This window comes from Pan paniscus, chromosome 17, assembly GCF_029289425.2.
Source record: "Pan paniscus chromosome 17, NHGRI_mPanPan1-v2.0_pri, whole genome shotgun sequence".
Taxonomy (NCBI): domain Eukaryota; kingdom Metazoa; phylum Chordata; class Mammalia; order Primates; family Hominidae; genus Pan; species Pan paniscus.
The window spans coordinates 97,616,012-97,640,334 of record NC_073266.2 but is presented as its reverse complement, the minus strand read 5'-3'; the positions used below and the strand labels follow the sequence as shown (position 1 = coordinate 97,640,334).

The window sequence follows — 24,323 nt, the reverse complement described above, 5'->3', positions numbered from 1 at the left end:
CTGGTGATTTTCTCATGAGTTCTCAGAGCGTGCACATTCACTTCTGCATGGGTCAAAGCTAAAGTTCTAAATTCAATGTGTACACAGAGGAGTTCCACAGCCCACCTTGACCTGCCCACCCACCCCTTTCACAAAGCCGAGGGCCTGGCACTTACTTTCCTCTTCAATCAGCAAAGTAACCCAGAGCTCCTGCTGCAAGGAAGTGCGAATCCCCCCCAGATCACTGGGAATTCTCAGGAACATATCTCTGCCCTTCCACCCAGGCTCAGACAGGGGGCACTCGGTGCCTGCTTCAGGTTTCTGGCTTGAGAGATGCAGTCCCCTTCCTACCCACAGGTAAGGTGGGAGAGGCACCCACCTCTACCCACCTTTCTCTGAAGGGAGGGTTTCCCTGAGTTCATGCACTGAGAGCCACGCTCCCAGAGTCCAGGCTTTGGGTGGTGGTGTCAGGCCTCAGGCTGCCCTCAGGGCAGGCACATCAAACGCCTGGCAAGCAACAGCCCTGGAGGAAACATAAGGCTCAGGGAATCCCTCTACTTACCTGCCCACCCTGCCCCAAGGAATCCCTTAACTTTCCTGCCTACACCGCCAGGCTTTTTTTTTTTTTAAGTAGCTTATGGTGGCTCATGCCTGTGATCCCAGAAATATGGGAGGATGAGAAAGAATGATTTCTTGAAGCCAGGACTTTGAGACCAGTGACCTATCTGACATGGTCTGGCTGTGTCCCCACCCAAAATCTCATCTTGAATTGTAATCCCCATGTGTCAAGAGCAGGACCAAGCGGAGGTGACCGGATCATGGGGGTGGTTCTCCCCGCGCTGTTCTTGTGATGGTGAGTGAGTCTCACGGGATCTGATGGTTTTATTAAGTGTCTGGCATTTGCCCTGCTTGCATTCATTGCATCCTGCAGCCCTGTGGAGAGGGTACCTGCCTTCTGCATTGATTGTAAATTTCCTGAGGCCTCCCCAGCAATGTGGAACCGTGAGTCACTTAAACCCCTTTCCTTTATGAATTACCTATTCTCAGGTGTTTCTTCATAGCAGCATGAGAATGAACGAATACACCATCTCCAATAAAATAATGCTTCTTAAAAGTAGCTTTTAAAATATTTCTCCTGCTGCCCTAGAAATCACTGACCATGTAATCAGCCAGGTTCTGGAAACAGAAATTCCTGACAGTTAATATTAACAACAACAAAAAAATTATAACTGAAGAGACAAGGAAAAGGAAAGAGAAAGAAGCTGTGGAAGGAAAATAGAATTTCAAGACCCCAAACTCACAATTCCAAAGGAAAACTAAGCTTGGGAACTAAGTTGTGCAAAAACTGCTTCTCCTTTTGTTCCCAAAGAGACAGCTGTGATTTCACATGCTTGCCCTCTGGGTCCAGGCAGCAGGCACATACCCTGAAGTCACCTGGTGGGGTGTCACACTGCACAGGACCTGTGCTGGACACACCTTGAAGTACCCCTCAGGCCATTGCTGGGCCCATGAGCTCTTGAGGATGTAGCCAGCTGGATGGACATCCTAGGCCTATCCCAGCCACCCAGCGCTGGACTTGAGGAAATGTCATCCACAGAGGATGACCACCCAGGGGCCAAGACAGCAGAGAAAGCCACACTCAGTGCGTGAGCCTGGCCAGGCTGAAGCTGGACAGACACGCCCATCTCCCAGGACAGCTCAAGGGTGACCAACTGGACAACAGGCCCCCTTCCCAGCAGTGGGCCTTCCTACTTGGACTCACCTGAGGACATCCTGGCCTCCCTCCCTGCCGTCTTCCTGTCCCTCACCTGTTGCTGGAGGGTTCAAGAGGGTCTACCGATGCCTGTGAGATGCCAGCCACAGCTGCTGTCCAGGTTTTTGGCACCACAGTGAGAAAGAATTCAGGGCTGAGTCCATGAAGTGAAAAGCCAGGAGCTTTGATTGCAAAGCGAAAGCTCACACTTAGGACAGAGGTCGTGCACAAAGGAGTTTGGGTTTCTAACTTTATGTGCTCTTCTAATTAGGGGGTGGAATAATCATGTGGTTTTCTAGGGAAAAGGCGGAGATTTCCTAAAATGGGGGTGCCATCCATTTTCATACTAAATATGGGCATGCTCAGAGCTGCCATACACCCAGCCTCATTTTAAAAATTGGTTCTTCTTACTCTGCAAAATTAATGGCTGAGTAATCATTCTTGGCAATCTCAATACCAGATTTGTTGGTGACAATGAAAGCCTTGAGGGACACGGCCTTTTCTACATGAGTTTGGACTCTATAAGCAACTCTTCAGTGGCTTTCTTGTTTTTAGCATTTTACTCACATCCTTACTTGGTGAACTGAACTGTGGATTGTGCCATACTTAACCCCTCTGCTTTCCCATCACCCTAGGAGGGCAGCCTGGATTTGGTGGGACATATTCTCATCAGCATGCACCTAGACACAAGGACCTAACGGATTAAGATGTGCCACAGGGCTTGCAGATTCCTTGACCATCTGTTTGCTGGTTCAGGATTGTTGAAATCTGTACTGTTTGCATGTTTTGTGAGGCTTCTTCAGTCACATGGTAGCAGGCAAGAGAGAATGAGAGCCACATGAAAGGGTTTCCCGTTATAAAACCATCAGATCTTGTGAGATTTGTTCACTACCAGGAGAAAAGTATGGGGAAAAACTGCCCCCCTGATTCAATTGTCTCCCTCCAGATCCCTCCCAAAACACATGGAAATTATGAAAGCCATAATTCAAGATGAGATTTGGGTGGGGACACAGCCAAACAATACCATTCCAACCCTGGCCCCTCCCAAATCTCATGTCCTCATATTTCAAAAGCAATAATGCCTTCCCAACAGTCCCCCAAAGTCCTTTTAGCATTAACTCAAAAGTTCACAGTCCAAACTCTCATCTGAGACACAGCAAGTCCCTTCTGCCTATGAGCCTGTAAAATCAAAAGTAAGTTAGTTACTTCCTAGATACAATGGGGGTATAGTCATTGGGTAAATACAGCCATTCAAATTAGAGAAATTAGCCAAAACAAAGGGACTAAAGGCCCATGCAAGTCCGAAATCCAGTGGGGCAGTCATTAAACTTTAAAGTTCCAAAATGACCTCCTTTGACACCATGTCTCACATTCAGGTCACACTGATGCAAAAGGTGGGCTTCCATGGCCTTGGGCAGCTCTGCCCTGTGGCTTTGCAGGGTATACCCCACTCTTGGCTGCTTTCATGGGCTGGAGTTGAGTGTCTATGGCTCTTCCAGGGCCACAGAGCAAGCTGTTGATGGATCTACCAGTGTGGGGTTTGGAGGACAGTGGCCCTCTTCTCACAACTCCACTAGGCAGTGCCCTAGTGAGGACTCTGTGGGGGCTTCAACCTCACATTTTTCTTCTGCAGTGCCCTAGCAGAGGTTCTCCATGAGGGCCCCAGCCCTGCAGCAAACTCCTTCCTGGACATCCAGGCATTTCTATATATCCTCTGAAATCTAGGCAGAGGTTCCCAAACCTCAATTCTTGACTTCTGTGCACCCACAGGCTCCACATCACGTGGAAGCTGCCAAGGCTTAGAGCTTCCATTCTTTGAAGCCACAACCCAAACTATACCTTGGCCCCTTTTAGCCATGGCTAGAGTGGCTGGGACACAGGGCACCAAGTCCCTACTAGACTGCACACAGCAGGGGGGCCCTGGGCCAGGCATGAGAAAACATTTTTTCCTACTAGGCCTCCAGGCCTGTGATGGGAGGGGCTGCCACAAATGTCTCTGACATGCCCTGGAGACATTTTCTCATTGTCTTGGTGACTAACATTTGGCTCCTTGCTCACGCCTGTAATTCCAGCACTTTGGGAGGCCAAGGCAGGCAGATCACTTGAGATCAGGAGTTCAAGACCAGCCTGGCCAACATGGTGAAACCCCGTCTCTACTAAAAATACAAAAATTAGCTGGGAGTGGAGTCAGGCGCCTGTAATCCCAGCCACTCAGGAGGCTGAGGCAGGAGAATTGCTTGAACCCAGGAAGGGAGGGTGTGGTGAGCCGAGATCATGCCACTGCACTCCAGCCTGGGCGACGGAGACTCCCATCTCAAAAAAACAAAACAAACAAACAAAAAATTTGGCTCCTCATTACTTATGCAAATTTCTGCAACTGTCTTGAATTTCTGCACAGAAAATGGGTTTTCCTTTTCTATCTCATCGTCAGACTGCACATTTTCTAAACGTTTATGCTCTGTTTCCCTTCAAAAACTTAATCTTATTAACAGCACCGAAGCCACCTCTTGAATGCTTTTCTTTGCTTAGAAATTTCCTGCCAGATACCTAAATCATCTCCCTCAAGTTCAAAGTTTCACAGATGTCTAGGGCAGGGGCAAAATGCCACCATTCTCTTTCCTAAAACATAGGAAGAGTCACCTTTATTCTAGTTCCCAACAAGTTCCTTCTCTCCATCTGAGACCACCTCAGCCTGGATTTCATTGTCCATATCATTATCAGCATTTTGGACAAATCCATTCAACAAGTCTCTAGGGAGTTCCAAACTTTCCCACATGTTCCTGTCTTCTTCTGAGCCCTCCAAACTGTTCCGACCTCTACCTGTTACCCAGTTCCAAAGTTACTTCCACATTTTTGGGTATCTTTACAACACCACCACACTCTGCTGGTATCAATTTACTGTATTACTCCGTTTTCACACTACTGATGAAGACACACCCAAGACTGGGTAATTTATCAAGAAAAAGAGGTTTAATGGACTCACAGTTTCACATGGCTGGGGAGGCCTCACAATCATGGTGGAAGGGGAAAGGCATATCTTACATGGCAGCAAGCAAGAGAGAATGGGAGCCAAGCAAAAGGGGTTTCCCCTTATAAAGTCATCTGATCTCATGAGACTTGCTCACTACCATGAGAACAGCATGAGGGAAACTGCCCCCATGATTCAATTATCTCCCACTGGGTCCCTCCCACAACATGTGAGAATTGTGGGAGCTACAATTTAAGGTAAGATTTGGGTGGGGACACAGCCAAACTATATCATATGTTTTTAAGTGTTTTGAGTTTTATGGTCATTTTCTGGATTGGGGCTAGCTCAAATGCTGCTCTTTTAGCTGTGGCATCAGCCAATTGGTTACCCTGAACTTCTGTGGTGTTTAATTTACAGTGACCTGGGATTTTTATGGTTGCCAACTATTTTGGTTTTAGAATAGCTTTTTTTGTTTTTTGTTTTTTGTTTTTGAGATGGAGTCTCCCTCTTGTCACTCAGGCTGGAGTGCAGTGGCGCAGTCTTGGCTCACTGTAACCTCCACCTCCCAGGTTCAAGCAATTCTCCTGTCTCAACCTCCCAAGTAGCTGGGATTACAGGCACCCGCCACCATGCCTGGCTAATTTTTGTATTTTTAGTAGAGACGGGGTTTCACTATGTCGGCCAGGCTGGTCTTGAACTCCTGACCTCATGTGATCCGCCCGCCTCGGCCTCCCAAAGTGCTGGGATTACAGGCGTGAGTCACTGCACCCGGCCTAGAATAGCTTCTAACAGCTCTGATACTTGTTGTACATTTTTTATGGGTTGCCCTGAGGAGGCTAAATATCCTCCGTCTTTCCATAGCATCCAAAGTCATGCAAACCCCAAAAGCATAGCAGCTGTCAGTGCAAATATTTGCAGCCTTGTATTTTGCCAATTGACAAGCTCGGGTCAGGGCAGTCAACTCAGCCACTTGAGATGATCTGGCTTCCAGAAGAGGACCGGCTTTAATTACCTCTAGTAAGGAAACCACAGCATATCCTGCTCCAAAATTTCCATCCTCTCCTCTTAAATAAGACCCATCCGTATAGCATTCTATTTTAGCATGATCCAGTGGCATCTCTTGTAGGTCTGTCCTGGGGTGAGAAGTCAGTCATCAGAACACAGTCATGAGGGGTCTTGTCAGAAGGGCCTGGCAAGAGAGTGGCCAGATTAAGATTATTATACTGGAAGTAGTAATATTGGAAGATGGTACAAGCAAAATTTGATAAGAGGCTGACCGGTTGACAGACACATGTTGAGTATGATGAGAGTTTAGAAGGGTCTCAGGAGAATGTGGCACAGAAATGGTGAGGGGGGAACCCATACTTATTTCTTCAACAGACTTGTACAGAAGGGCCATGGTTGCTACTGCTCTCACACAAGGAGGCAGCCCTCAAGCCACCGGGTCCAGGTGTTGACTAAAATACCCTATAGGTCTCTGATGATCACCGTGTTTCTGGATCAGTACCCTGGATGCAGTACCTCCAGTTTTGTGTATGAAAAGGGAGAAAGGCAGTTTGTAGTTTGGGTGCCCTAAGGCTGGGGCATTAGTTAGAATTTCCTTTATTTGTTGTACAGCTGATTGTCCCTCAGGACTCCACAAGGCAGGATCAGGTTGTTCACTTTTTAGGTATGCATAGAGAGGTTGAGCCATAAGGAAGAAATTTGGTATCCAGTTTCTCTTTTTTTTTTGAGACGGAGTCTCGCTCTGTCGTTCAGGCTGGAGTGCAGTGGTACAATCTTGGCTCACTGCAAGCTCTGCCTCCCAGGTCCACACCATTCTCCTGCCTCAGCCTCCGGAGTAGCTGGGACTACAGGTGCTGCCACCACGCCCAGCTAATTTTTTTGTATTTTTAGTACAGAGGGGGTTTCACCGTGTTAGCCAGAATGGTCTCGATCTCCTGACCTCATGATCCGCCCTCCTCAGCCTCCCAAAGTGCTGGGATTACAGGCCTGAGCGACCGCGCCTGTCCACTGGTATCCAGTTTCTACAATAGCCAGCCAGGACCCAAAATCCTCCAAGTTGTTTATTAGTAACAAGCATTGGGAAAGCTAAAATTCCTCTCACTCTGTCAGGGTTAATACTCAGTCCTTTGACTGAGATAATATGCCTCCAAATGCTTAACTTGCAGCAAGCATAGCTGAAGTTTGTCTTTGGACACTTTGTGTCCTTTGGTGGCTGTTTGAGTAAATATAGACCATCTTCCTGGGAGGAAGATAGTGTGTCTGAACAAAGGAGAAGGTCACCTACATACTGAATGAGTGTTGAGCCCTGGGGAAAAATTAAATCCTCTAAATCAGCTTTTAATATTTGGGAAAAGTAAGTGGGACTTTGTGTATACCCTTGAGGCATTACCGTCCACATATATTGCCCTTCTTTCCAAGTAAAGGTAAACAAATACCGGCTGTCTGGATCTACAGGAATACTAAAGAAGGCACTGCAGAGATCTGCAACTGAGAAATACTAGCTGGTACTGGGTATAGTTGATAGAAGGATATGTGGGTTGGGGATTATTGGGTGCCTGGGTATTGCGATATTATTTATTGCCCTCAAGTCCTGTACAAATCTCCATCCCCTCCTGCTTGTTTTTTTGTTTTTGTTTTTGTTTTACAGGGAATATGGGGCTGTTGCAGGGGCTTGTGCAGGGAATAGTTGAGCCCCCTTTTCAGTTAATCTTGGATGACAGGGGCGATTCCATCTGTAGCTTCCTGTCGGAGAGGATACTGTTTGAGGTTGGGTAGGGGGTTCTTCAGGTTTATCTCTACCTTTATGGAAGTGGCTGAGAATATTTTCCCTATATCTGTATTTGACTGAGAGTATAAGTGGGAAGGGACATCCTTAAGCAAATGCTCCACTTCTGGAGTTAACAGGAAGACTGGGGAAGCTAAAAGGAGTTTTACTGTTTTCTGCTCTTTATTCCAATGTTCTCTCTTCTCTTCTAGTATTTCCTTCTCTGTCTCATTTCCCTTCCCCAGTCACAAAATGGTGTCTTAACATTACTAGTACTAAATTGTGGTGCAATGTCAGGTCTTGTTTTTTCTTTGTGAGGTGGAGTCTCCCTCTGTCGCCCAGGCTGGAGTGCAGTGGCACAGTCTTGGCTCACTGCAACCTCCGCCTCCTGGGTTCAAGTGATTTTCCTGCCTCAGCCTCCCAAGTAGCTGGGATTACAGGCATGCGCTACTATGCCTGGCTAATTTTTGTATTTTTACTAGAGACAAGGTTTCACCATGTTGGCCTGGCTGATCTCTAACTCCTAACTTCAAGTGAGCCACCTGCCTCGGCCTCCCAAAGTGCTGGGATTACAGGCATGAGTGACTGCATCCGGCTGTCAGGATGTTTTCTAAGTTGATATTGTTGGTCCCTGGCTCCAATTCTAGAAGAAGTTCACCTTTCGATGAAAAAGAGATATGAGCATTATGGATGTTGACGAGATCACAGCCCAAAAGATTGACGGGGCTGCAGGGCACATTAGAAACACATGGGACCAACGGAGCATGTCACACTTAGAACCCATGGCGGGGCATCTGAACCCAAAGAAATGTTAAGGTTTAGGTTTAGACTTAAAACATGAGAGCGTTTTATTAGACACAGCCACCATGTTAATTCTTTCATTACTCTCAGGTATGGGGTTTCTAAATTAGGTGGGATTTATAACAGATACAGCCACTCCTGTGTCAAATTCAGGCAGTTGTAAGCTCTTGGTTTATCATTATATCAATCTCTCCCAATTTGTCAGGGTAGAATATTTGGAGCAGTGAAACCCTGTACTTTCTCAGAGCACCCTCGTCTTCCTGAGCTGCATTTTCTTGTCTTTTCTTTCATTTCAGCCTAATGCAACCCCTCTTAAGGTGTCCTGGCCGTTTTTTTGGTTTTTTTTTTTGAGTCAGAGTCTCGCTCTGTCGCCCAGGCTGGAGTGCAGTGGCGCAATGTGGGCTCACTGCAAGCTCCGCCTCCCAGGTTCACGCCATTCTCCTGCCTCAGCCTCCCAAGTAGCTGGGACTACAGGTGCCCGCCACCATGCCTGGCTAATTTTTTTTGCATTTTTAGTAGAGACGGGGTTTCACCATGTTAGCCAAGATGGTCTCGATCTCCTGACCTCATGATCTGCCCGCCTCAGCCTCCCAAAGTTCTGGGATTACAGGCGTGAGCCACCGCGCCTGGCCGGTGTCCTGGTCTTTTACACTAGTAACAGACTGGGAGGGAAGAGTCCTCAGACCTATGAGGTTAAAATCTTTCTGGGGCTGAGAGGTTTGAAAAGTTAATTGCTTTAACTGTAAATGCATAACTTGGGCAATCTTCTGTTTTTCCTTTTTATCACAGTGCAGGATAACTGGTCAGCTAACTAGTTCATTAGTTCTGGCTGTGGCCCAATTTATCATGTGGCATTTTCTAAGGGTGGCTAAATCATCACCTAGTCTAATAAATTTGCATTTAATATTGTAGCATTTTTATTGTTTTCATAGCAATCAGCTGACATCCTGCAATATTGTCTAAAAGTTTTATCGAAACGTGTGAAATGATCTAAAACGGATTCCTTTGTGCTCTGGCAGCATTGCTGGATTTTCCTCCAATCCACGACCCTCCGGGACACTGAAGGAATGCTATTTAACAGAACAGTCATCGTTCACGAGCATCTCTGCATCTGTCTTCAGGATTTGGGGCTGGCTGATTTGGCCTTCCTGGGCCTTTAGAGATCAGGTCTGCTACAATGTCTGACCACTGTGCCTTTTCCAGCCACTTAGCTTTAGCTTCTGAGACCAGTATGTGGACCAGCTGATAAAGGTCTGAATGACCCGGGTCATAGGTTCTGATAATGAGCTCAAACTCTTGAGCAAACCCAATTGGATCTTTACGGGAGGCAGGAAATTCTTTATGCCTCGCAACTCAGCCATTAACCAGGGTTGACAGACAATCACAGGGGTTCCCCTAACTGTTAACAGTTGTTCCCGAAACGGGTTGATCATGAGAGGAGTCCCTATGGTGTCCCCTTTTCCATGTCTTCCAGATGAGAGGCTGCCACTGGCGTTACCAGAGAATCGGCAGGAAGTAGGGTCTTGGAAGTTAGATTCCCTACTGCCTTTGGTTCAGTGAGTGGCAGGCAAGGAGGTGAATAGGGTAGATTGGAACCTGAAGGAAAAGGACGGGAGAGGTCTGGTCCAGGAAGTCCAGAGGGTTAGGGGTAGAGTGGGGGTGTAGGTGGAGGTAGGGGAGGCACTAAGGGGGAAGTAAGGGATTTGGAGGATTTCTTTAGGAGAGAGAAACGATTAGAGAGTTCTCGATTGGCAGTTCTGAGTTGTCGGCTTCCTGTAGGGAGGTGAGGTGATCTTTCCCCCTGCTCGCTACTCTCCAGGTACCATGAAAGTAGCTCTCCCATTCCGGTTTCTTAGTTTTTGTGCCCGTGTTTTCCATTCTGGTTCGCGGGTACACTAAATTGGGCATCTCAAAAGATCCCCATTTAGGCCATTGTAACTTAGAACCTACTTTGGTTATAGTGGTCCACTTGGTTAAATATTTGCATGACGATTTGCCGTAAGTATTTTGCATGTACCTGGCCGGAGTTTCTAAAGGTGGAACTTTATGTTCCTCAGCTGCTGGGGTTTTAGCTAATTTAGAGGCCTCATTCCCCATAATTTAAGGTTCCCCTTCGGATTCAACCAAGTTGGGATGTGTGTGAGACCCAAAGTGTGCTGCCTGGGGACCTGGCTCTTCAGGGCCATTATTCCTTGAACCAGTTCAGTCCACCCTTGTCGCGGCTACCTGGTAAAGTGTGTCAGGGGCTCCAGGTGTGGGAAGGGTCAGCTCCTTATATGCACCTACCAGATGAGATTAGACCTTAAGTATGTTTTTCTGGGGAGAAAACCAGCTCAGAGCTGCTGCACGTCTTAAGGTGCTTTCCTCCCAGACACCCTCACGCGATTCTCCGTTGCCTAAGAATGCCCCGAAAGGCTGAGGGGAGTAAAGTGCTCTTATTTCTTTAGAAAATTCCACACTCATAAGCTAGAGGGTTTGGAGTTGGTCAAATCCGGTAGCTGAAAGGACTGAAACACACACACAACCCAAGACGGAAACAACAAAACAGCTAAGCAAAACTAACAGTGATCACGCAAATTATATGATTTCTGAGCACTCAAGTGTAAGCAGAAATTAACACCAGCGGGTTGTTCATGCTAACTTTAGTCATTTAAAAAGAATTTGCAAGACAAAATCCCAAACCAGTTCCTTACCTAGTGATAGGAGCCCAAGCTGAAAAGTGCTCTCTACAGATGCAGCAGCAGACAGGCTGCCTTCCTTGATGGAAGTGAGTGGAAATTCCAGGAAAAAAGGAGATTTTTTTTTTTTTTTTAAACAGCAAATAAACCTCTTACCCCCAGCTGAAAGACACTGGAAGATCAGGGATCCTTGGAAAAAAGAGGTCCGAGACTTCGGCAAATTGTCCTACCGGTTTGGGCTACAAGGTGCCCAGACCAGTACCAAGCACCAATAGGAGAGCTGCTGCAGGCTGGGCCACCTTCACCCAGGTTCCCTTAGTGGTTACCACATGTCAGTCGAAAAAAATGATGAGACCAGTCTCGATCATTCCAGGAGGCTTATCTGCCAAAGGTAAGGACTCGTGCCTGGGAGACAGGTCTACGCCTTTCTCCAAAGATTATTTCCAGGGCTCCAAATTTAAAGGGGAAAGGGTGGGATATTGAGAAGTACACAAATTTCACATAAGAGGAGGGTAGGGAAAAATAGTCATTCATGCCCTTGGTTCAGTGAATCTGCATTTTTTTTTTTTTTTTTACATAAGATGACAGACAAATGGGGCAGAGGAATCTGCATTATTACATAAGGTAACATAGACAAAACATAACAAAAGGGCAGGGGAACAATCAGATATGCATTTGTATCTGGTAGGCAGGGGGGTGACTGCATCTGTAAAGACAAGCTATAGATTTACATTACCATGGCGAAATTTTAACAGGAACACCTTAGGGCAGAAATCTTGGAGCTCACCAGGAATTTCCTTGTGGGCAAAATATGGGGAAGGCGTGTAGGTTTTCATCTTGCAGCCCTCTTATTTAGGAACCAAAAGGGGAGGCAGGTTTGCCTGACCCAGTTCCCAGCTTAACTTTTCCCTTTGGCTTAATGAGTTTGGGGTCGCAAGATTTATTTTCCTTTCACAGTATGTAAGCCCTGGGTCTGGGAAGGCCCTGGGTCTGGGGGTGATGGTTGGGAATCCACCACCTTGTCTCACCACTGCCAGAGACACAGATGTGGCTTCCGTACATAAGTCCCTATTAAATGTTTCTCTCTAAAGAACTAGATTTGCCAGTCCCTTTCTTTGGCGTCTCAGCTTCCTCTGACTTTGGGGCAGATTTGTATAGGCCTGGCCACTGAGGAACGGTCACTAACCATTAGGAAAAGGCAAATCAAAACCACAATATCATTTTATACCTACCAGTATGACCATAATACAAGGCTGTGAAAGGAAAGTATCTTGGGTCCCTTCAACCTGCCTCCCATTCTAGTCAGTCATCCCTCTGCTCACTGAGACAGATGCACAGCTGACTGTCTCCTTTGGAAAGGCTGATCAGAAACTCACAAGAATGCAACTGTTCATCTCTCACATATCTGTGACCTGGAAGCCCCCTTCCCGCTTTGAGTCTTCCTGTCCTTGCTTCAAGTTGTCCTGCCTTTCCAGACTGAACCAATGTTCTTCTTACATATATTGATTGATGTCTCATGCCTCCCTAAAATGTATAAAACTAAGCTGTGCCCCGACCACCTCGGGCACATATCATCAGGACCTCCTGAGGCAGTGTCACGGATGCGTCCTCAACCTTGGAAAAATAAACTTTCTAAATTAATTGAGACCTGTCTCAGATTTTTCGGGTTCACGAGGTACATAAATAACAAGTATGGGCAAGAATGTGGAAAAACTGAAACCCTCACACATTCCTGGTGAGAATGTAAAATGGTGTAGCCAATTTGGAAAACAATTTAGCAATACTTAAAAATGTTAAACAGTTACCACATGAAAACTTAAGTCCACACAAAAGCTTGTACATGAATGTTCATAGCAGCATTATACATAATAGTAAAAAAATGCAAACAACCCAAATGTCAATCAACTGATGGATAAAATGTAGTATATCCATATAATGGAATAGTTTTTAATTTTCTGTTTTATTTAATGAAATATTCATCAGCAATTAAAAAGAACTAGCTGTTGATGTCTGCTATAATATGGACCTTGAGACCATTATGTTAAATGAAAGCAGTCACAAACGACTCCATATTTTGTGTTTCCATCTGTATGAAATGTCTAGAATAGGTAAATCTATAGAGGCAGAAAATAGATTAGTGATTGCCAGGGGCTGAGGGAATGGGAGGGAAATGGGAAATGACTGTTAATGGGTATAGGTTTTCTTTTCGGGGTGATAACATTCTCCTAAAATTAGATTGTGGTATTGGTTCCACAACACTGAAAAACCATCTCACCTTAAATTGGTGAATTTTATAGTACATGGATTAGATCTCAACAAAAGTTTTTATTAAAGATTTATCTGGAGATGGATAGTGGTGATGGTTGCATAATATGAATGTCCTTAAAAATTAAGGCGATAAATCTTGTTATAAGTAACACAATAAAAAATGAGTTTCAATAAATTATTTGGGGATGTTTGAGTCTTATGCCTTAGCTTGGAACAACTCTCCTGTGAATAAAATGCTTGTGATGTGTTAAGCAACTGTGTTTGTATCTGAAATGAGTGACTACCAAAATGACGGTAAGGAATTTTTTAGAAGGCAATAGCCTGACCTTAGTAAGGGCTCAGATTTCTCCAGTGTGTACCTTGTGCCAATGAAGTACAGGACATTTTGTTTTATCATCCCATCTCATGGATGAGGAAACTGAAGTCTGTTGAGATAACTTATGCAAGGCACAGATGAACCTGAACACACCTTTATGTAACTAAAACCCTGTTAACCACTATGCTTATATTCTGTGCCTCTCTGCTTTACTCAATTATAAAATGAAAGAGATTTAGATGATCTCTAATATCCTACCAACCTGAAATTGTTTCATTACAATAAAGCATTTCGTATATAATTGGGAAATATTCTGTATTATGTAAAAAGCTTAATCTGGCAGTGAGCTGCACTTGTGATTCTAGTATTTAAATTGTGGGTGCATATTATCAAAGCACCTTATGGTGCTGTGTCCCAGAGGAAACCAAACATGGAACCCATTTCAATCCCCATGCCAGCAGGCTCCTCAGACTGTAGTTCTCACCATGCCACAGCCCATCTGAGAGACACCACAGCATCTGCATAGTGATTTGTTGTTTTTGAGATGGAGTCTCACTCTGTCACCCAGGCTGGAGTGAAGTGGTGCGATCTCAGCTCACTGCAACCTCCACCCCCTGGGTTCAAGCGATTCTCCTGCCTCAGCCTCCCTAGTAGCTGGGATTATAGGCGGGCGCCACCATGCCCGGGTAATTTTTTGTATTTTTAGTAGAGACGGGGTTTCACCATGTTGGCCAGACTGGTCTGGAACTGCCGACCATAGGCGATCCGCCGGCCTCGGCCTCCCAAAGTGCTGGGATTACAGGCGTGAGCCACCGCGCCCGGGCGTGATTTGTTTTAAATTTGTCATCTAAAGGACCACCAGGATAGCTAGATAGTAGACAAGAGTTTTACTATCAATATCAGTTTGCAAACCAGGGAGTCTCCAGCATGAACCCAAAGTGCTCTCTCAGAAGAACACAGGTTAGAGGTTTTATTTTAAAAAGAGAAATATTATTTCTCTTTGAGAAAGTTCACTGGCACTAGTAAGGGTTTGGGGAGCTTTGACTGGTGAGCGAAGCCAGGGGGCCAGATCAGTCCTGGAGGTGGAAGCTACGCTGAAGCTATGGAATAAAACTGGCTTCAGGTCGGGCGCGGTGGCTTCTTCCTGTAATTTCAGCGCTTTGGGAGGCAAAGGCGGGCGGATCACTTGAGGTCAGGAGTTCAAGACCAGCCTGGCCAACATGGTTAAACCCCGTCTCTACTAAGCACAAAAAAACACTAGCCGGGCTGGCGCCTTGGAGTCCCAGCTTATGGGGAGGCGGAGGCAGGAGAAGCGCTTGAACCCGGGAGGCGGAGGCTGCAGTGGGCCAAGATCACCTCACTGCACGTCTCAAAAATAAATTTTTTTTCTTTATAAAAAGACAAATTTAAAAACCTGGTTTCAGGTTACAACAGGCAGCTCAGCAGCCGGCCTGATGGTGACATTCCTCAAGGACGGCCTGCCCAGTGCTTCCTCCCTACCCCGCTGCTCGACTCTGCTGTGGTTGGGTATGGCAACAACGACACATTTTTATGATCAAGTTTCACAAATGACACACATGAACTGTCTTAGTAACACACAGAAACAAGCACCAGAAAGGAAGAACACGAGCCGCAGTGCCGGGCATTCCGGGCCTTTCTGGACGTCCCCATCCGTGGCTGGAGGACAGCCCGGGCGGCGGCGGGCGGCCTCGGGGCGGGTGCGTGGGGGCAGGGCACGGCGAGCCCGGGGCTTCTCAGGACCACCAGGCCGCCTGGACGCTGGGGAGGAACCCCCACTCCGACAGCTGCTACGAAGGAACCAACGGCGCTCCACGGTGGCCAGGTCGCCGCCGCTCCACCCGGCCAACTACACGTTCGCGCGGCGCCTATACGCACATGCCGTCAGCACGCACGGCGCTAGCGCGCGCGCATGCCGTCAGCACGCACGGCGTCGGTGCGTGCGCGCCCAGACGTTCCGCCGGGTGGCAGTCCCAGCGGAGTTTGCGGGTGCGGGCGGGACCGGGTTTCGTCCGTGGGCCCGGGGGCGGCGGGGGGCCGGGGAGTGAGGGGCCGGCTGAGCCCACCTCGCTGGGCCCTCCCTGGCGCCCCGCCTTGGGCGGCGGCGAGCGCGCGGGCCGCCATGTCGTACATGCTCCCGCACCTGCACAACGGCTGGCAGGTGGACCAGGCCATCCTCTCGGAGGAGGACCGCGTGGTCGTCATCCGCTTCGGCCACGACTGGGACCCTACGTGCATGAAGATGGACGAGGTCCTGTACAGCATCGCCGAGAAGGTAGCGCGCCGGACCCTCCCGCCCTGCGGGCTGTGCTTCCGCATCTGCCCCGCGCCTCTGCCCTGCCGGCGTCGCCTGGGGGCGCGAGCTGTTCCCCGAGGAGGGGCCGCGGCTCCGTGGTTCAGGCGATTCCTCCCCTCGCTGCGGGCGAGCGCTCTCGGGGACAGTGCCGGCGTTTCACGCCTTTTTCTGCGGGGAGCTCTTGTAGTTTTTCATATTTTAAAGGGTTTATGATCTCCCTCCTCTCAAATGAATTAATTATTTCTGTTGATAAGGCGTTTTCCCCAAACTTATAGTTCAGTGAACAAAATGCACTTGCAGGTTTTATTGAGAGCGCGGATCCTTAATTTAAAAGGATGTCTTTTTTCGGTACCTTATTTATTCGTTGTATGCATAAAGCAGGACTTTCATGTTAATAGCATGAGAAATCCTGCTTTTCTGTTGGTATGTTTTCTTTATCCCACCACGCTTTTTGTAAGTCATGTGGTTTACAGCTTACAGTGATTGAGATGCAGTAAACATGAGGAGAAAATAGAAATATGCTTTGTTAGAATTAGTTTTCTGAATTTCTAATATTAGTACCCTGAGTGGTCTTGGCATTTACTTGCTGACAATAAAAGTTGTAGGACACTATTTTATAACCAGATTTCATTCTTTTTCTGTGGTTCCTCATAGCAATTTTAGGATGACTTTTATTGGGGTTTTGCAGCGGTAGCAATAGGGCAAAGGGCACAAATACTAGGGTGTTAATAAAATATTTGCCATATTAATTTTCCATAAGTAATTTGAGAGGTTATTCCTTTTAATGAAGAGTAAAAGTAACATTGAAGCTATCTTTTCTTTCACAGATGCTAAAAAGTAGGCCTGAGTTAAAATAACTCCTTTGAGTAAAGAGTAACAGATGTAAGGACATATTTTATATTCAGGAAAGGAAAGACTATCTGGCCTGCCATTTATTAATTTTTGCTATTTCTTATTTAGTAGGAGAGGCATGAAGTTAGGAACTGTTGTTATATTTTAGTTATTACAAGACTCCCTTGGAGTGCTTACTAGAATGCATCTGTGATTCTGATTCTATGGGTATGGGGTGAAGTCCAGCAATGGCTTTTTAAAGAAGCCCCTCAGGGAATTCTGATGCGACTTGACCTTGAACCACCTTCCATGGGGGTCAGGGACGGAGGTGGAGTAGCTTTAGTACCAGCCATCTCGTAGCCTCTTCCTCCTGGACACCGAGGACTTGAGGAGGGACCTAGGGAATTCGGGAGAGCAGCAGTTCTCTCACACGCTGGGGGTTCTGCCAGCCGGGGATTAGAGATGATGAGAGAGGCAGTGCCACACATCAGTTTGTCATTGCTTGAGCTGTAGTGGACAAGGGCAGATACTGGAAATCCAGCGAAGAATTGACTAAGAGCAGTTTCCCAATAAGTAAATCACTGCTGTATTGACTTTGAGTTATGAATTCTAGAATCTTTAACTGTTCTACGTTGCAGGTGGTGGCATAAACATCGGGTGGTGTTCAGATCCTGCTGCCGGCAGCTCGAGGCTAGGATGGCTGGAGATGTGAGGGCCTTTGTCTCATCACATCCGAGCAGAGCTCAGCAAGATGCTCTTAGCTAGGAAACAGATTTTATGTGTTAATGTAAGTGTTTAGGGTCTTTGCCAGATTTGCTCTTTTTTTCCAACTCCTTTATGTCCAATTTCTTTGTTATTACAGAATGAATCATTGTATCACTAGTGGACACACATAGTGGACACACACTTAAGGACAGTTGAAATGGGCTCACTTTGGGGTATTTTTTTTGGTCTTTTAAAATAGTCTGATTTTTGTTTTTGTCCAAAAATTTGGATAGCTTTATTAATAAACTTTTAATGTGAATATTATAATATAGTTATTAAAAGGGCAAACCTAGGCCAGGCGCGGTAGTTCATGTCTGTAATCCCAGCACTTTGGGAGGCCAGTGTAGGCAGATCACTTGAGCCCAGGGATTCGAGACCAGCCTGGACAATATGGTGAAACCCCTTCTCTACTAAAAGTACAAATGCCAGGCGTGGTGGCACGTGCCTGTAGTCCCAGCTACTTGGGAGGCTGAGGTGGGAGAATCACCTGAGCCCGGGAAGTCAAGACTGCAGTGAGCCATGATTACACCACTGAACTCCAGCCTGGGCAACAGGAGTGAGACTCTGTCTCCAAAAAAAAAAGTGCACACCTGAAATGCATTAAAAGAATATTCATGTTTTATTTTCTTCTTAGTCTATGGGCAAATATGACTTCCTAATTCTGGAAGCCCTTTTTTGGAGAAGCTCAACAGAAATTTTTGAAATATAAGGTTTTAGTATAAAGAACAATATAACTATTTAAAAATTTCCCTGTGCAGAAATGGCAGATAATGGGGACTCTTCCTTACCTTGTTCCGAGTCCTGTCTGGATATTCCAGCTGTTTTAAAGTGAGTAACAGTTGCAAATGTTCAGGCTGGACTTGATATGATTTTTCCTAGATGTGTTGTATTGATTTGCTGCTTCCACAGGGCCCACTTGACTTCATGCTGGATTAGAGTTGAGCTGTAAACTTCAGGAATAAAGTCAGTTTGGAAACAGAGCTGCGCTTAAAAGATTTCACAGATGCCTAGAGTTTGCTAATAAATGTGGGGCAATTCATTTGATAAAGTGATAATAATAAATAAAGTTTTCATCTGGGCACTGTGTCTCACGCCTGTGGTCCCAGCATTTTGGGAGGCCGAGATGGGTGGTTCCCTTGAGCCCAGGAGTTCGAGAACAGCCCGGGCAACATGGTGAAACCTTGTCTGTACAAAAAATGCAAACATTAGCTGGGCGTTGTGGCATGTGCCTGTGGTCCCAACTACTTGGTAGGCCGAGGTGGGAGGATATGAGTCCAGGAGTTCAAGGCTGTGACAAGCCGTGATCGCGCCACTGCATGCCAGCCTGGGTGACAGAGCGAGACCCTGTCTCAAAAAAAAAAGTTTTCTATTTAGCAGTTGATTTTATGCTGTTTTGAAGCGAGACAATTTCATGGACCTTTGAGCTGTCTTTCCATTTTGTGGGAACGCCGTCACAGGAGACAATTTTATGTGCCTTTGAGCTGTCTTTCTATTTTGTAGGAACGCTCTCAGAGGGGACAATTTCATGTGCCTTTGAGCTGTCTTTCCATTTTATAGGAACACTCACAGCAGTGCTTGGGGTTCACTGTTACCTAAATCCCATGATGGGTGAGAAGACTGAATGGGACGTTTATTTTTTGTGTTAAAAAGCCCACGCAAATAGAGTTTAAAATAGTCTCCGTGAGCTGGGCATTGTAGCACGTGCCTGTAACCCCAGCTACTCAGGAGGCTAAGACAGAATATGAGCTCAGGAGGTCAAGGCTGCAGTAAGCTATCATCGTGACGTTGCACTCCACCCTGGGTGATAGAGCAAGACCCCATCTCTAAAAACAAAACAAAAAAATTCCTCAGTAATATTATTGACTCATGATAGTACATTTTTTTTGTTTGTTTGAGACAAGAGTCTTCTTGTGTTGTCCAGGCTAGAGTGCAGTGGCACGATCTTGGCTCACTGCAACCTCAGTCTCCCGAGTAGCTGGGACTACAGGCCTGCACCACCACCACACCCTGCTAATTTTTGTATTTTTGGTAGAGATGTGGTTTTGCCATATTGGCCAGGCTGGTCTCAAACTCCTGTCCTCAAGTGAGCCAGTCACCTCAGCCTCCCAAAATTCTGGGATTACAAGTGTGAGCCACCATGCCTGGCCCATGATAGTACATTCTAATAAATTGTGTGTAAGGCAGATATATATTTATGGAACTTCATAGGAGCCATATTAGGGGGTGTATCTTAAGTATCACATTAAGGATCACAGAAGGCCTACTGAACCAGTGAGAGTCAACACTCAGCTAGATGAGGAATCTTGTAGAAAGAAACAGAATGGATATTTTTGGTGTTTCCTCTCGATTTTTGTCTCTGGATAAAAAACAGACTTGTAGCTAGCCACAAGGTATGAGGGGTGATGTTGAGCCGTGGTTGAGGTTGCAGACTCTAGCCACAAGGTATGAGGGGTGGTGTTGAGCGGCAGTTGAGGGTGCAGACTCTAGCTAGGCTCTTGGCACTTCATAATTGCATGAGCGTTACGAGCTTGGCCCCGTGGGTCATCTTACCTGTAAAAAGGGGATTCTTGTGCCTAACTCTTAGGGTTGTGGTGGGATTAATAAAGGTTTCTAGAGCACTCCTGTCACATAGGCAGTAATGCCACTGTTATTACTGTGATTACTTCTCTCACATTACTAAGTTTGCAAGTTATTGTGAGAGCTGATTAAGGCAAACATTAATTTTAGAAAGTCAAGTTTTTCAGTTTTTTTTATGGCTTTGACATGAATTACCTAAAAATGTAAAAATAAACACTTCAAAAATTTGTTGTGCTAATCAACTGCCCAGAACACTTTTTCCGGAATTTTAGGTGTTTTCTTAGCTGGTTGAGGGACTCCATACAAAAGTGTAGAACAGTGGTTGGTATCATGTGCCAGTTTGGCCATGTGTTTTGCAGAGTTATGTCATTGTAACTTGGCAGGTGGACTTAGAGGCATGCGGAAGAACTGCTGAGCACTTTAATTGCTGACTTGCCTAAAGAAAAAGCATGCTTATGAGGTGTATAGGCAACAGAGTTGGAAAAGATACTTACAATTCAAGGCAATCAAAGAATTTAAAAACAATTTGAGGCCAGCGCCGTGGCTTAAACCTGTAATTCCAGCAGTTTGGGAAGCCGAGGCAGGCGAATCATCTGAGGTCAAGAGTTCAAGACCAGCTTGGCCAGATGGTGAAACCCCATCTCTACTAAAAATACAAAACTTAGCCAGATGTGGTGGTGGGCACCTGTAATCCCAGCTACTCGGGAGGCTGAGGTGGGAGGATCTCTTGAGGCTGGGAAACAGAGGTTGCAGTGAGCCGAGATCACGCCACTCTGCTCCAGCCTGGGTGACAAAGTGAGATCCCATCTAAAACAAAAGAAAAAGCCGCCTTTGTTGAGGAAGTCACAGGATGACTTGGCAGAGCAGTGTGGCTGCACTCACCCAGCTCCTCCTCCAAGCGCTTGGTTACCGTGGAAATGTTGCCACCAGCAGATGCTGCTGGATGTTTGCTGATGTTTGCCCTCAGCTCGTGCTCCTCCAGTCACCCCACAGATGCCATTTCACCAAGAAGGGGGCGGGGGTGGGAGGCTGGGGAGCTCCCCTCTGCCTGCCTCTTTCAGCCTCTCCTATCTCAACTCCCAAGTCCTACAGTAACTTCCCTCTCTCTCCATAGCCACGGCTTTTGAAACTTGTCCACACTGAAGTCCTCTGTTCCTCAGTCCTTCAGCCCCTGCAGTGTCCCCGTCCCATATCGTCCCTTCTGGTAACCTCTGTGGGGCACTCGGCACAGCTCCCCGGAGTCTCCTGCCTTGGTTTCTGAGACTGCCTCCTTGGCATCCCTTTCCTGCCCCCAACTCTACAGTGGGCTTCTGCGCTCACTCCCAAGCCTGGCACCTGCCACCCTGGCTGGGATCACTGCTGGATGTAGGTGGCGGCGGTAAGGTAGCTCTCTCCAGCCCAGACTCCATTGTACAGCTCCAGGCCAGTCGCTACCTGGAGGGCCTTTTTCTCTGGATGTCCCTTAGTTTTCTCAAACTCAGTATATACAAAACTGAACTCTTCAATTCCTGCTTTCTTAGAAATAAATACATGGCCCAGAATCCCAAGTGGAAAAGGTCCTCTGTGGGCCAGTCCACCTGCGCATCCGTCCCCACTGTCCTGCACTTCTGCTTCCTTGCCCTGGTGCTGGATCTGAGACCTGGCTGCTGGTCTTGTGTCTGTCTCTTTACACATGGAATTCTCTAAGGACAGATTTTTCCTTGCCACCCCGTGACCACGCTGCCACCCCGTCTCCTGTGGGTTAGGCTGATTCTGTCATCCAGAGTTCAGGCTTTGGAGCCAGACGGTGCATCGCAGCTCTGCCCCTCCCCCATGCGGCTGGGCATCACTCACGCGACCTTTCTGAGCCTGAATTCCATCACCTAAAACATCGGCGACATCTATTTAGAGGTGTTGAAAGAATTAGAATCCATGAGTGAGAAGTGCCTCATAGATGGTGGATTCTCAAGTGTTCATGAAACTGGTCTGTGGTGAAATCAGAGGATGTTCACGTTCTCGTGGCACGTGAGCTTTATGTGGTAGTTTGCCTCTGTTAGAATTCTCCGGGTTAGATGCAGTGGGCCGGAGCTTGAAGGCAAAAGGAGAGTCACATTTGTATCTTTAAAGTTACAGTTACTCAGTTGCCCTGTGATTATTGTTGTTGTTAGTTTGAGAAGGAGTCTCACTCTGTCCTTCAGGCTGGAGTGCAGTGGCACGGTCTCAGCTCACTGCAATCTCCACATCCTGGGTTCAAGTGATTCTCCTGCCTCAGCCTCCCAAGTAGCTGGGATTACAGGCGTGCACCGCCACACCCAGCTAATTTCTGTGTTTTTAGTAGAGACAGGGTTGCACCACATTGGCCAGGTTGGTCTCGAACTCCTGACCTCAAGTGATCCGCCCGCCTCAGCCTCCCAAAGTGCTGGGATTACAGGCGTGAGCCACCTCACCTGGCCCTGCACTCTGTTTATTAAATGCCTAGAAATTATTAAAAACCACAGATGCTTATAATATTTACTATTTTTTACTTGCAAGAAAAGGGATGGTAAAAATTTGTTGTGACCTTTCTTTTTTCTTAAGTACACAATTTACAACCCTGTCCAAATGATATTTCAAGTAATTTATTATTTGCATGGTGATTCCGTAAGTTAATATGATGTTACTGGTATTTATTGTATCTGTCCCTGAGCAAGGCATTGAAGGGAGAATAATGAAATATTATTTTGACTTTCCTAATGCCTGTGACCATTTATTTTGTTGGTGTATTTATTTTAGCTTCTGTAGGGAAGTATTTTGTGTTTAAGTCAAATCAAAAGACAGTTTATTAGTTTACCATGAAAATAAAGCTGGATTCTGGCAACCTGACCAACACACTCTCACTGTGGACGCTGCGGGAAACTAGAGTTTCAGAAATGGGTGTTGTCAGAGTGACCGGACTCAGAGGGGCCCATGTCTAATGCAAACATCACTTTGGGGTTTTGAAAGCACATGGATGGGGAGTCGCATGCCCCTGCAGTGGGCCGTGTGCTCACTTTGGCGTTTTGAAAGCACGTGGATGGCGAGTCGCACGCTCCTGCAGTGGGGTGTGTGCTCACTTTGGCGTTTTGAAAGCACGTGGATGGCGAGTCGCACGCTCCTGCAGTGGGCCGTGTGCTCACTTTGGCGTTTTGAAAGCACGTGGATGGCGAGTCGCACGCTCCTGCAGTGGGCTGTGTGCTCACTTTGGGGTTTTGAAAGCACGTGGATGGCGAGTCGCACGCTCCTGCAGTGGGCTGTGTGCTCACTTTGGGGTTTTGAAAGCACGTGGATGGCGAGTCGCACGCTCCTGCAGTGGGGTGTGTGCTCACTTTGGCGTTTTGAAAGCACGTGGATGGCGAGTCGCACGCTCCTGCAGTGGGCCGTGTGCTCACTTTGGCGTTTTGAAAGCACGTGGATGGCGAGTCGCACGCTCCTGCAGTGGGCTGTGTGCTCACTTTGGGGTTTTGAAAGCACGTGGATGGCGAGTCGCACGCTCCTGCAGTGGGCCGTGTGCTGGAGTTCTGATACGGTTTTTTTCACCAAAGCTGAAGGGCAGTGGAGTCTTTGTGAAGTGTGGGCTTTCCCCCTCCCCCTCTCCCCACCCTGCTCCATGGTTTACATTTCCATCTTAATTTTTAAAAAATATTTCCCAAAGTAGAGAATATAGTGAACTCGTCTGTTCCTATTGTTCCACTTTAACAATTGCTGGTAGTTTGCTGGTCTTGTGTTACCTAACCCCTCATTTTTTTAGGCTGTGTGTTTCATGGAAATCCCAGATATAATTATTTCACCTGTAAGTTACAGTCAGGTTGTAAAGATTTAGTTTTATATGAAGAAATGTTGTGCATATCCCATTGATTTCCCGTGACTGCTGTGAGAGGATGCCGCAAGCTGAGGGGCTTAAAACAACAGAAACTTCTCTCACAATTCTGGATACCAGAAGTCCAGAATCGAGGTGTTTTCCAGGCTGGGCTCTCTCTGACACCTGCCAAGGAGAGTCCTCATGCTTCTCCCAGCTTCTGGTGCTGCCAGCAGCCTCTTGGAGCTCCTAGGCTTGTAGACGCCTCTGCAGTCCTCGATGCCCCCAGAGCCTCCTGTCCCTGTGTCTTCGTGTGGCCATTTTCCTCTAAGGACACCAGTCACACCAGATTAGGGGCCCACCTACTCCAGCATGACCTCATCTTACCCTAACTGATGACGCCTGCAGCACCGTTTCCAAATAAGCTGCGCTGTCACTTTGGGGGTTTAGGACTTCACCTGTTTTGGGGACACAGTTTAACTCATAACACATGTAAGTGGCTACAAGCTT

The 24,323-nt window shown here is 46.8% G+C and overlaps 1 protein-coding gene across 4 annotated transcripts in view; it reads left to right on the top strand.

Annotated features, from left to right (window-relative positions):
- Positions 1–24,323, top strand: part of TXNL4A (thioredoxin like 4A) — a 63,925-nt gene that overhangs the window by 30,411 nt on the left and 9,191 nt on the right. The window contains exon 1 of one of the 4 annotated variants that reach the window (XM_003805196.4): positions 15,480–15,826. The exons of 2 other annotated variants lie outside the window; for them this stretch is intronic. In XM_003805196.4, the coding sequence (XP_003805244.1) occupies positions 15,674–15,826 (153 nt within the window). In that variant the 5' untranslated portion in view covers positions 15,480–15,673. Of the gene's footprint in view, positions 1–15,479; positions 15,827–17,317; positions 17,466–24,323 lie in introns of those variants that run through there. One more of the 4 variants, XM_014342378.4, reaches the window with a different exon arrangement.